This window comes from Carassius gibelio, chromosome A22 (assembly GCF_023724105.1).
Source record: "Carassius gibelio isolate Cgi1373 ecotype wild population from Czech Republic chromosome A22, carGib1.2-hapl.c, whole genome shotgun sequence".
In the NCBI taxonomy this organism is placed as follows: Eukaryota; Metazoa; Chordata; class Actinopteri; order Cypriniformes; family Cyprinidae; genus Carassius; species Carassius gibelio.
In genome coordinates, this window is record NC_068392.1 from 890,579 (window position 1) to 901,789 (window position 11,211).

The 11,211-nt window shown below is 41.4% G+C and overlaps 2 protein-coding genes across 3 annotated transcripts; both read left to right on the forward strand.

Annotated features, from left to right (window-relative positions):
• Positions 1-89: 89 nt before the first annotated feature.
• Positions 90-3,168, forward strand: med20 (mediator complex subunit 20). Its single transcript, XM_052539165.1, has 4 exons — positions 90-250; positions 1,049-1,194; positions 1,269-1,522; positions 2,730-3,168. Exons 1-4 carry the CDS (start codon positions 237-239, stop codon positions 2,952-2,954), a joined length of 639 nt encoding a protein of 212 aa, XP_052395125.1. The 5' UTR covers positions 90-236; the 3' UTR covers positions 2,955-3,168.
• Positions 3,169-5,563: 2,395 nt separating this feature from the next.
• LOC127943054 (ubiquitin carboxyl-terminal hydrolase 49-like) lies at positions 5,564-10,062 on the forward strand. 2 transcript variants are annotated; one of them, XM_052539167.1, is made up of 7 exons: positions 5,564-5,952; positions 6,270-6,378; positions 6,485-7,908; positions 8,187-8,391; positions 8,462-8,570; positions 8,807-9,012; positions 9,401-10,062. In XM_052539167.1, the coding sequence occupies exons 3-7, from the start codon at positions 6,544-6,546 to the stop codon at positions 9,502-9,504; spliced, it is 1,989 nt and encodes a 662-aa protein (XP_052395127.1). In that variant the 5' UTR covers positions 5,564-5,952; positions 6,270-6,378; positions 6,485-6,543; the 3' UTR covers positions 9,505-10,062. The 2 variants fall into 2 exon arrangements, with proteins under 2 accessions (XP_052395127.1, XP_052395126.1); XM_052539166.1 differs by having other exon boundaries at positions 6,270-6,353.
• The last annotated feature ends 1,149 nt before the right edge of the window (positions 10,063-11,211 follow it).

Here is an 11,211-nt window from a genome sequence, read left to right on the forward strand (position 1 = left end):
AGAGCGGCGCTGCGTCACACTGTTTACTTCCGCTCAGCGCTCGGTCCACACGAGATACACTGCGCTCAATCAATGTTTCAGCGCGTCTGCGATCATTTTATTGAAGTATAAAAATAATTTTAATTATTTCTGTATTGTCCGATTAAAGTTTTTCACTGTAACTAAATTTGTGTTATTCTGGAAAGCCGGATTGACCCGGAAGTAAATACCGGTTCGCGGAAGTTCGCGCCAAAGAAATGGGAGTAACGTGGTGAGAAAAACACTTTTGTTTTTATATTATTGTGCAGTAAGTTTAGTTTTTAAATGGTTCGATTTCCTTTTCCGGTGCTTATAAATTATTCTAATATCTTGAGTGGCTTTGGAAAGAAACAAAAAGCTCTTCGTCTGTCAAAAAAAATTTTTCTGTAAAAGCTGTTGTCTTTATGATGTAACGTAAATAAAACAAACATTACTGTGCGTTTTATAAGGGAAATTTACGTCAAAACATTTGTTTATTGTTCGGAAATTGCTAGCCATTTCTAAGTGAAAATACTTATGTATATATATTACTTTTTTGGCTGATTTTGTATTTAAAAGCTTTAAAAATTGACTTATTGCAATAAGTATTCCATCAAACTAAAATAAAATATTTTAATACAAATTAAAAAAGAAATACATATAATTTAATAGAACATCTGAAAGATACAATTTTAAATTTGGCAAGTAATATTTTAATATATTATTACTTAGTTTATTCATAGATTATGAGTTTGTGTTTAATGCATTTAAGGTAAAATATAAATGTAAGGACATATAAACTAAGCCTTTTATTTTGTTTCAAAATAGCTTTTAAATTTGCTTTATTGCACAATATATATGTAGATTAAAGAGATCACATGATGACAATATAGAGATATATCAATTTAATATTTTAGCAGCTCATTAACACAGTGCTATAGACTTTACAGTTTCAGAATGTTTAGGTAATCTGATAGGTAGCATGATAATGTGTGTGTGAGTGTGTATGTGTGTGAGTGTGTACTGATTGATGTGTGTGTGTGTGTGTCAGCGTGTGTCAGGTGCCGGTGGCGGAGGGCAAGAGTGTGCAGCAGACGGTTGACATGCTCCATAAGAAGCTGGAGCAGCTGGGAGCCGTCAAACAGGGAAACTTCTGGGTGGACTGCGAGACGTACCACGCCACGGGAAATGCCACTGGTGAGCGCAGCACTCCGCCGTATGTTACCATAAAAACCAGACCATACCTACCGCGTGTTTCCTGTGTGTTGCAGGTCAGCCGTCGAAGCTGCTGTACGTGATGCATAACTCGGAGACGCCGCTGAGCAGCATGGCTCTGTTCGAGGGCGGCCCGGGTCTCACCGCCGACGCCAACTTCGACGTCCTGATGGTCAAGCTCAAGAGTCACTTCCAGAACGCCAAGGGACATAAAGTGGAGAGCCGCGGCACGCGTTACCGCTACTGCGACTTCCTGGTGAAGATCGGCACCATCGCCATGAGCTCCAGCGCCAGAGGCATTTCAGTCGAGGTCTGAATGTGTTCAACAGATCTCGTACGAATGAACTGAGATTCATTAATAACTGTCATACCAATTTATTAAAATTGAAGAAAAAAAACATTGGAGCGACTGAAAACAGACATACGAAAAAAATAAAGTTTTCACAAAAACTTCATACCTGCTATTAAACACAATCATTTAAAAATTCATTCTAATTCAGTGCGAATATTATACTCCAAAGATATCTGATGACAGATAAAAACATTAACAGCCAATCAGCATTCTTTAGACAAAACTGCAGCGCGCAATTAGAATAAACAGAACATTATCGTGCATTGATGTAGATGCTAATATAGTTATCATTAGTTGGTGTGTTTATAATTATAGTTATCGTTATTGTCTTTTGGCATGCGTATGTTAATATTGTTAAATTACAAGTGATCGTTATTGTCTGTTGGCGTGTATGCGAATATCATTAATTGGTGAGTTATCGTTATTGTCTGTTGGTGTGTATGCTAATATTGTTAATCGCTGAGTTATCGTTATTATCTGTTTGCGTGGACTCTTTTATCGTTAATTGGCGAGTTATCATTATTGTCTGTTTGCGTGTATGCTAATATCAATAATCTCGGAAATATCGTAGAGCACGGATGTAAAATCGTTAATTGCTATTGTTATCGTAACTTTCTGTTGGTGTAGATGCTAATATCGTTAATTGGCGAGTTATTGTTATTGTCTGTTGGCGTGGACACTAATATCGTTAATTGGTAAGTTATTGTCTGTTGGGATGGATGCTAATATCGTTAATTTGTGAGTTATTATTGTCTGTTAGCATCTATGCTAATATCATTAATCGTTGATTTATCATTTTTGTTGGAGTGTATGCTAATATCGTTAATCGGAGAGTTATCGTTATTGTCCGTTGGCGTATATGCTAATATCATTAATCGCGGAGATATCGTAGAGCACGGTTGTAAAATCGTTAATCGCTATTGTTATCGTTACTTTCTGTTGGTGTGGTTGTAAATATAGCTATCGTTAGTTTATAGTATATAGTTATCGTTGTGGTGTGAACGGACCTGTAGACTATTCCAAATTCATTAACATTACAGCAGCATTAATTCATGGTCACGCGTGTTGTTGGTTAGGTAGAAACAATCCACACAATTATTATTACTGAATAACAGCGCTCAGAGGTGCTTGATACCGTGCAGTGACCGTGGTTTTGTGTCTGCAGGTGGAGTACTGCGCCTGCGTGATTCCCGGAGACTGCTGGAACCTCATGAAGGAGTTCATGCAGAGTTTTCTGGGCTCGAGCACACCCGAGCTGCCCACCGTGTTCACCAGTAAAGCCGAGGGTCTGTATGCACCGGTGGACTGCATGGACACCATGAGTCAGTATCTGGAGCTCTTCGGTAAAGTGCGCAAACAGCAGGTAATGCAGGGCACCGGCGTCCGCTGAGAACTGAACTCAACCTGCGCAAACGCCGAGTCTGGAATCTAACGATAACTCCTGCGAGGAGCCTCTGAGAACTTTATACGAGCAACAAGAGCATTTCAGGAATGACTGATTCTTCTTTACTGTTTGTAAAGCATCCTTTGTTAGTCTATTTGTGGCTCTGAATGCTTATTTTCTGTGTTTACACTTGTATTTGTGAAATAAACTGTTAAATTTGTTTTGTAATCATTTTATTGAAACAAAATGAATGAGTGGTATTGTTACATTGTTATTGGAATATGTAAATATGTAGTTTTCTTGATATTTTGAATTAAATTTTTTTATTCATATTTTTAGCTTCGGTAATTGTATTGTCATTTGTCATTTTTATTAGTTTGAGCTATTTTAGCTCTCCAACTTTAAGTAAATGAAAATTAGAATTGTTGCTTTGGCAACTAGCTAAAATAAAATGTAACGGAATATAAAGTAGATTTTTATGTTTATTAATAATAAAAAATATTATGTATTTTTTTTTTTAATGCTTTTAGTAAATATTAAACCCTGAATCAGTCAAAGCTTTGAAACATTTAAAGACCTTTTGTTTCAAATCTAATACTTGGTTTTAACTAATCTTGAATAAATTTGAATGAAAAACAAAATGTGTAATGGGAAAAATAGAGGTTTGCTGCTTAAATCTCTTAATTGACCTAATAAACCATCTCAAAAACAAACACTACAAATTAAATTGAATTGAAAATATGAAATTTTAGTGAAAACGTGTTGAAAAATGGATCATTATACAAGTTAGTATTGTTTCTAGTTGGATTCGCTTCTTTCAGACCACGTTTGACTACTTCGAAACATTATCAATTTACGAAACTTCAATTGGTTAAACTGAAACAAAAACCATTTCTGAGAAACTTGTGCTGAGAGGCAGTTTCAAACCACCAAAACAAACATGTTTAATATGAGACACTCGTTAGATCTAAGATTTATGAAGGCCTTTATTCATTGGTGTTTGTACAGGGACAGCACATTTGCATTTACCAAATGCAGAACAGATGAAGGGGCAGATGATTGGCTAGAAAGACCAATTCATTTGAATATGCATGAGCAGAACACACCGTGGAGCCACATGAAATCAGCCTCAGCCTTCAATTACTTATGAGCTTAAATCACAGCGATGTATTAAACTGGTATTTATGATTATTTCACATAGAACAAGGACACATGCATTGAATTGCATCTGCATCAATTGGGTACTTTAAACCGCTCCATTAAGCATTAAGCTCAGCACATTGATGAATACCTCATGTGTTCAAACCTCATTTCTTTACAGAGGATGATTTTATATTAATGTTGCACGTAATTAAGTGATTCTGAGAGTTTTGTGCACTCTCTTGCGCCTCGATGTCATCAAACATGGGGCAGAAATGTCATCAAAACGATGTAAAGAAAATAGCCATTTAATGGGTTTTGATAGCCTATGATAGAGTTAGTGTATCACACAAAAAAGATTATTGTTTTTCACAATATCTGCATGATCATATATTTAAAATAGGCTAAACAACAAGTTTCGGAGTAGCTTCAGACACAAAATTCTGATTATAAAACCAATAGTTCCGCTCCTTGATTCTGATTGGTTGAAGCTGTTGTAAATTACTGTACAAAGTAACATTCACCTTTGTTTACTTCTGTGTGTTGCTCGGCAACCACTATGTTACAACCACAACTGTTTCTGGAGGAACTACATTGTTTGGTGGAAGAATACTGTTTTTATTAATATCATTACACTTTATTTGCTCTGTTTTATTTTGTGAAACCTAACTGCTTATATGGAATGACAGTATTAAAAAAGCAATAATCCCTGTGAAGCTGTGGTTTACAGTTAATTTGCGTCGTGCTTAACTTAGCTGTTATAAATTCACTGTAGACCACTGCTTCTTGGGGATTATAGATTTTAAAGAAAATAGTGGATACATCTCAATTTCCAAAAATTGACCCTTATGACTCTTGGTTTTGATCCTAAACATCCTGTTTATCATATTATAATGACCGTTTAATATTACATCTGAACTTTAACTGGCCTAGACATGAAGCATATTAATAGAAATATAAGCATATTAAATTGTTTGTGTATTTTGTGTTACTTTATCATGTCAAAGTTGAGGACAGTTTTAGTATTTAGATATAGGGCCCAACCATAACCTCAAGCCTGGGGGCCCCAGGCCCTTTAAGACTTGCCCTGACTGAAATATAAATCTATATTCAACTATGGATTCCCCCAACAGATTTTACTGGATCTTAAGTCGTCGGATAAAACTCTACATCCAAGTCGCAAAGCATGCTGGGTAAAATATGCAGTATGCTACTTTACCATGAACTGCAAAGTCCATACTAGAAAATTTGTTCACACATTTGTTTGGAAACCATGTTATCAGTGTTAATTTATATGTGCTTGCTTATAAAATGTTAAACAAACATATAAATAAATAATAATCATGTTATGGACAAGGTTAATCTGTTCAGCTGACCCCGCCTCCGGAGCTTTAAAACATGACGGAACGATGAGCGACTCGCCGTCTCGACCAATCAAAACACGGTCAGCATGCGATTGATCGCTCCTCGGCCAATCAGAGCGCAGTGACGCCGGCGCTGGGCGAGTTCGGTTGAGACGAAAATGGTGACAGCTTGCGCGTGCGGATGATGGCGGTAAATAACAGCCGAAAGCGAGTGTGGAAAAACACGCAAATATTAGCCGTCATTTAACTCGTCGGAGGCATTTCACCGGCTGTTCCGTGGAGGACTGGCGCCGGGGGCCGTTTGAAACCCGATCGGTGGCTGTGCAGGGAGAGTTTATCCTGTGGCTGCGGCTCTTGATGGTTTTTGTTCAGCGGGTTTAAAGTAACGGATCTCTCGCGCTGGTATAAACACGCACACAGACACACCGAGCGAGCGCCGGTACCGGAACCCCCCGGATCCGCTGCTGCCGCGTGTCTCCCGCCGGAGCGTCTTTTGTTCTGTGAGTAGCGCTATAGCGGGTTAACACACACACACACACACACACACACACACACAAACATTCAAACAACAGAGACAGACACACACACTCATGTAAGTGTACACACACTGCATTGTGTGACAAACTCTCAATATAATGAAAAATATACATTTCAACATTTGTATATATAAATATATATTCACAAATGCACTCTTACATATATACAAACACATCAAAGAAATCAGTTCAGGAACAAATCGAATCCAGGTTCTGTTTACGATCAGGATGGAACCATTTAATGGCACTGATTTGTGAGTTCATGTGTTGTTCATCCACAGTTCTCATTCTGCACGATGAAGTCTTTTACACGGTGCAGCGGCGGGACACTTCTGCTCCGATGCTGAAGCTCACGGTTTCTCACAGTGAGTGATATTACTTTAAAAAGTGGTGCGTTACATTCACACAGTCATCGTTGACAGCAGTGATGCATTACTTGTTTGTGATAGTAACTTATGTCACGATTGTAAACATTGTTATTTTCTCTTGCTCTTAGGGTGAGTGCGGTCATGGCGTGTGGTTCCTGACTCCGAGTGCTCATGCGTGTTGGGAGACATGGATCGCTGTAAGCATGTGGTGCGGTTCCGTCTGGGCCAGGGCCACTCCATCCTCAACCCGCAGATGTGGCGCTGCGTGGACTGCGGCACCACGGAGTCCGTCTGGGCTTGTCTGAAGTGTGCTCACGTGGCGTGCGGCCGCTACATGGAGGAACACTCCCTGAGTCACTACCAGATGACGCAGCACCCGCTAGCCATGGACGTACGTGAACTGGACGTCTTCTGTTTCGCGTGCAGCGACTACGTGTTGAATGATAATGTGGAGGGCGACCTGAAGCTCCTTCGGGGGGCGCTATCTACCGTCCGCAGCCCTGGTCAGCGCTCCCTGCGGTCGTCGACGTCTGATGGTGGAGTTAGAGTGCGCGAGGTTGTGCGGGACAGCGCCATGCAGACGGCGTTGTGGCACCGGCGGAAAACTGTCCTCCAAAGTGCCTTGCGCTGTTGGAGGAGCCGACAGCAGGAGCTACACCGGGAGCGCGAGGAGAAGCAGGAGCGAGAGCGAGAGGAGAAGCGCAGACAACGCAGGGAAGTCAAGAAGCGGCTCATGGGAGAACTAGCCAACGTGCCTCCGAGGAAAAGCGCGCGGCTGCTCACCCAGGCTCCTCGAACGACTCTCGCACTTATTCCTCGGAAGTTCCGTGAACCTCCGGAACGACTCCCTTCGGCTCCCAAACAGTCCCTGCTGTCGCTGTCCAGCAAGCCCCTGTCACGCAAACCACTTCGTAACGCGGGCCGCCTGCACCGGTATCACTCCTCGCAGACGTCACGACGCAGGAAGCCTGCGCCCGGAGTCACTGGATTGCGCAACCTCGGGAACACGTGTTACATGAACTCCATTCTCCAGGTGCTGAGTCACTTGCAGAAGTTCAGGGAGTGTTTCCTCACACTGGACCTGTGTGAGACCGAGGAGCTGCTGGCTAAGACCAACCACTCGCAGGGAGCCCTCAGTGCGCTGGGACGCATGGGGAGGGCGAGCGCCGGCACCTTCTGCAAACAGAGCATCACACCTAGCCTGAGCTCGGCAGAACTGGTGCAGCCCAAAGAGCCGCGGTCCTCGGCTCGGCAGCAGATGTCACTGTGTCACGAGCTGCACACGCTCTTCAGGGTCATGTGGTCGGGGCGCTGGTCTCTGGTGTCTCCGTTTGCCATGCTGCACTCCGTGTGGAACCTGATCCCGGCGTTCCGTGGATACGACCAGCAGGACGCGCAAGAGTTCTTGTGTGAGCTTCTGGACAAAGTCCAGCAGGAACTGGAGTCCGACGGACCCAAGAAACACATCCTGATTCCAATCACACAGCGTAAACTGTCCAAACAAGTCCTTAAAGTGCTCAACACTATCTTCCACGGACAGCTGCTCAGCCAGGTGACGTGCAACTTACCCGTTCTGACCCGTGGTTCCCAACCTTGTTCCTTGAGATCCCCCAACACTACTAAATTAAACTCTTAACAATTTGGGTCATCGCCTTTTTAATAGAGACTCTAATTTGTTTGTGAATGGAGATTGCAAAATGTGCAGTGTTGAAGGGCTCCAGGAAGGTGTTAGGGATCCACTGGTTTAAATGTTTTGTCTTGTTTGATTGAATAAATGCATGTAGGACTAAATAACTTGCAATAATCAGTGTTTTAAAACCGAACCTGCAGGTAACGTGTCTGTCCTGCAAGCACAAGTCGAACACGGTGGAGCCATTCTGGGATTTGTCTCTGGAGTTCCCAAACCGATACCACCGGATGGAGAAGCCCAGAGCTGCGGCGTGTCGACAGAGCTGCTCGCTCTCAGAGATGCTCGCCAAGTTCACCGAGACGGAGGCTTTAGAAGGCTGCATTTACGCCTGCAACTTCTGCAACAGTAAGTTGCGTCTTTCTTACAGACATCAAAAACTTGTTAATGCATTTATCTAAATCTCTTGCATTTTCAGGAAAGCGGCGTAAATCATCCCATAAGCCCCGGTCTCTTTCGGAGGCGTGTAAGCAGTTACTCATCTGCCGTTTACCTCAGGTGCTGCGGCTACACCTCAAACGCTTCCGGTCAGTCAGAACACCTCCCGTCTTTTACCTTGACTCGTTCGTTAGATGGAAACAGGGCCGTCCAATCCTGTTCCTGCACGGTTTAGCTCCAAACACAACTGAAGCAGCTCTTCATGATCTTCAGATCAGATCTGGTTGGAGCTAAACGGTGTTGGACGTTGGTCCTCCAGGAGCAGTATTGGACTCCCCTGGTTTGAACACACCTCATGCTAACGATCCCCTCCACACTTGTCCAGGTGGTCCGGTCGCAATCACAGGGAGAAGATCGGCGTCCACGTGGCTTTTGATCAGGTCCTGAATATACAACCATACTGCTGCTCGGACGCCGCTCTGACGCCACAGAGAGAAGCCTACACCTATGACCTATCTGCTGTAGTGATGCATCATGGGAAAGGCTTTGGCTCAGGGCACTACACGGCCTACTGTTATAACACTGAAGGAGGTGAGCCATGGTTTCAAACTAGCGAACTGCGCTAGAGTCAGCTCAAAAACAGTTTAATGTAGACTGCTCACAATTGGTGTAAACACAACCCTCGGTGTAAGCAAGCAGCCTGCATGCTTCACATTTCTTTCAATGCATTTGCAACAGACAAATGCAAATTTTACTTTATGCATGTTTTGGCAGTAGAAGCAGTACTTTCCATTAGCCAAGGTCTGTTTTTGGGGTAACACAATCGACGCAAGTTACAGAACAAGATTAGTTTTATAAAGTAACTAGTAATGCATTACTTTTAAGTTAGTATAGATAAATTTTAGGTAATTTTATTGGTGTACCTCAATGTACCAATTTGTTGTGCATGGTTTGCCACAGTAATGTGTTTGCGTTGCAGGTTTCTGGGTTCACTGTAACGACTCTGAGATGAACGTGTGCAGTGTGGAGGAGGTGTGCGGCACTCAGGCCTACATCCTGTTCTACACGCAGCGCTCCTCTTAGACCTGTCTGTCTCTCTATCTCTTGCTCTATTCTCTCTCTACCCGTTTCTCTCTTTCTCTCATTGGAGGTCTGTTCCTGACATCAGCAGTGAGACTCAGAGATCGATTGGCCTCTGCTGGCACAGTCACACTTTACCCAGGGCATTCAGGACCAAACTACACTCACCTGCAGAGTCCAGAACAGCAGGGACACACACACACAGCTGTCGGCGAGAGACACAGATGGATGCTCATCCTGGAGAGAAATGCCACAGCAATATGATCATCACACACTCTGAATCAGGAATTCTTCACCTTTGATACCACGACTGTTTTCTACTCTCTTTCTATTCGGGACAAAATTCAGGAAAACAGAGAAAGCCTCTTCATTTACATCAGTGGAAAATGACTGAACAATCTTATGACGCTGAATGTCTAGTTGTTTTTTGTGTGTAAGGGTGTGACTGCTGACCTCTGACCCTTGACCTTTGTCCTGTATCATGAGAGCACCTGTTATCAACTTTATTGATCTTGTGGGATCTTTCTGATGATAGTGAATAAAAAAAAGAAAATCCCTGAATTACTGTCTGCTTTATATTCTATGCACTTTGAAACTGATGAGTATACAGACAAACAGGTGTTTGAAATCTAAACTCATTTAACCATCTTGTTTACATATTATACATGCAGATGTATGCACTCACAATAGGCATATACAAGGAATATTTGCATGTTTAAAAATGAATGTTTAACTTTTAAATGACTTTAAAGTATTAATCAGAATGTTACACATTATTTTAAGTTGAGAAAAATCTATTTTAAAAAAATGTTTACCTGCATTTCCTGTTCACTAAGATCATGTAATTATGTGTTGATAGGTTAATGAAAAATTTATTTCAAATTAATCTCGGAAGGTACTAATATATTTTAGGTAACATTTGGTTTTTGAAAATGAACATTTTAGTCATGTTATTTTAACCTGAAACCTGTTAAACGAGTTTATGGTTAACTACCTATATCAATAATGATACAAGTCACTGTTTAACAACACTAATGAAACAGTGTGTAATTAAAAATGTATTTACATATATCATTTAAATGTTGTTGAATTTAAGTGATTATCTGGCAAACACCCCAGAAAAGAGGAAATAATTCACTTAGTTCTGTGGTAACCTCCCGTCTCAGTCTAAAAATTTTTCAGAATAATTTATATTAATACTCTAATAACATTGTCGAATCCAGTGACTAGATCTTCAAAATCGCTGATTTTAATTGTTGAGAACAGTTGATTAAACTAGTCTCTTGGTAGAATACGTTTTAAACCAACCAGTCAAATTGAGACTTACCCTTACGAAATCTCGCGCCATTTTAGCATTTAAATTCCCTCAGGCGGGCAGCAAAACGGTCCGTGGACGCGACTATATGGACGACTGATTAAGGTAAATCTATTTTTTAAGATAAAATGTCAAATGATTTATGTATAAACAATATTAAAGCGCTTATCTTATAACATTCTGATATTAGCAATTCTGTCCTCGTTCCTCTTTCCTAAACACAGTTGATCAGATCAATCTTTCTTCGCTAAAGTTTTACGGCAGATGGCAGACCAATCTTATTTGCATAATATTAATTAAAGGAAGCTGTTTCTCATCAGACATATAATGAAGTGTGTAAGACCTCCATCTGAGCGCCAGGTGGCGTCCTTATGTCGATCTTTCAGTGAATCCAG

Coding starts and splice junctions, on each gene's coding strand:
- med20 (XM_052539165.1), top strand. Junction 1,195..1,268: donor CGCCACGGGAAATGCCACTG/GTGAGCGCAGCA, acceptor TGTGTGTTGCAG/GTCAGCCGTCGAAGCTGCTG. Junction 1,523..2,729: donor CCAGAGGCATTTCAGTCGAG/GTCTGAATGTGT, acceptor TTGTGTCTGCAG/GTGGAGTACTGCGCCTGCGT.
- LOC127943054 (XM_052539167.1), top strand. CDS start 6,544: ATGGATCGCTGTAAGCATGTGGTGCGGTTCCGTCTGGGCCAGGGCCAC. Junction 8,392..8,461: donor CGCCTGCAACTTCTGCAACA/GTAAGTTGCGTC, acceptor TTGCATTTTCAG/GAAAGCGGCGTAAATCATCC. Junction 9,013..9,400: donor CTGTTATAACACTGAAGGAG/GTGAGCCATGGT, acceptor TTTGCGTTGCAG/GTTTCTGGGTTCACTGTAAC.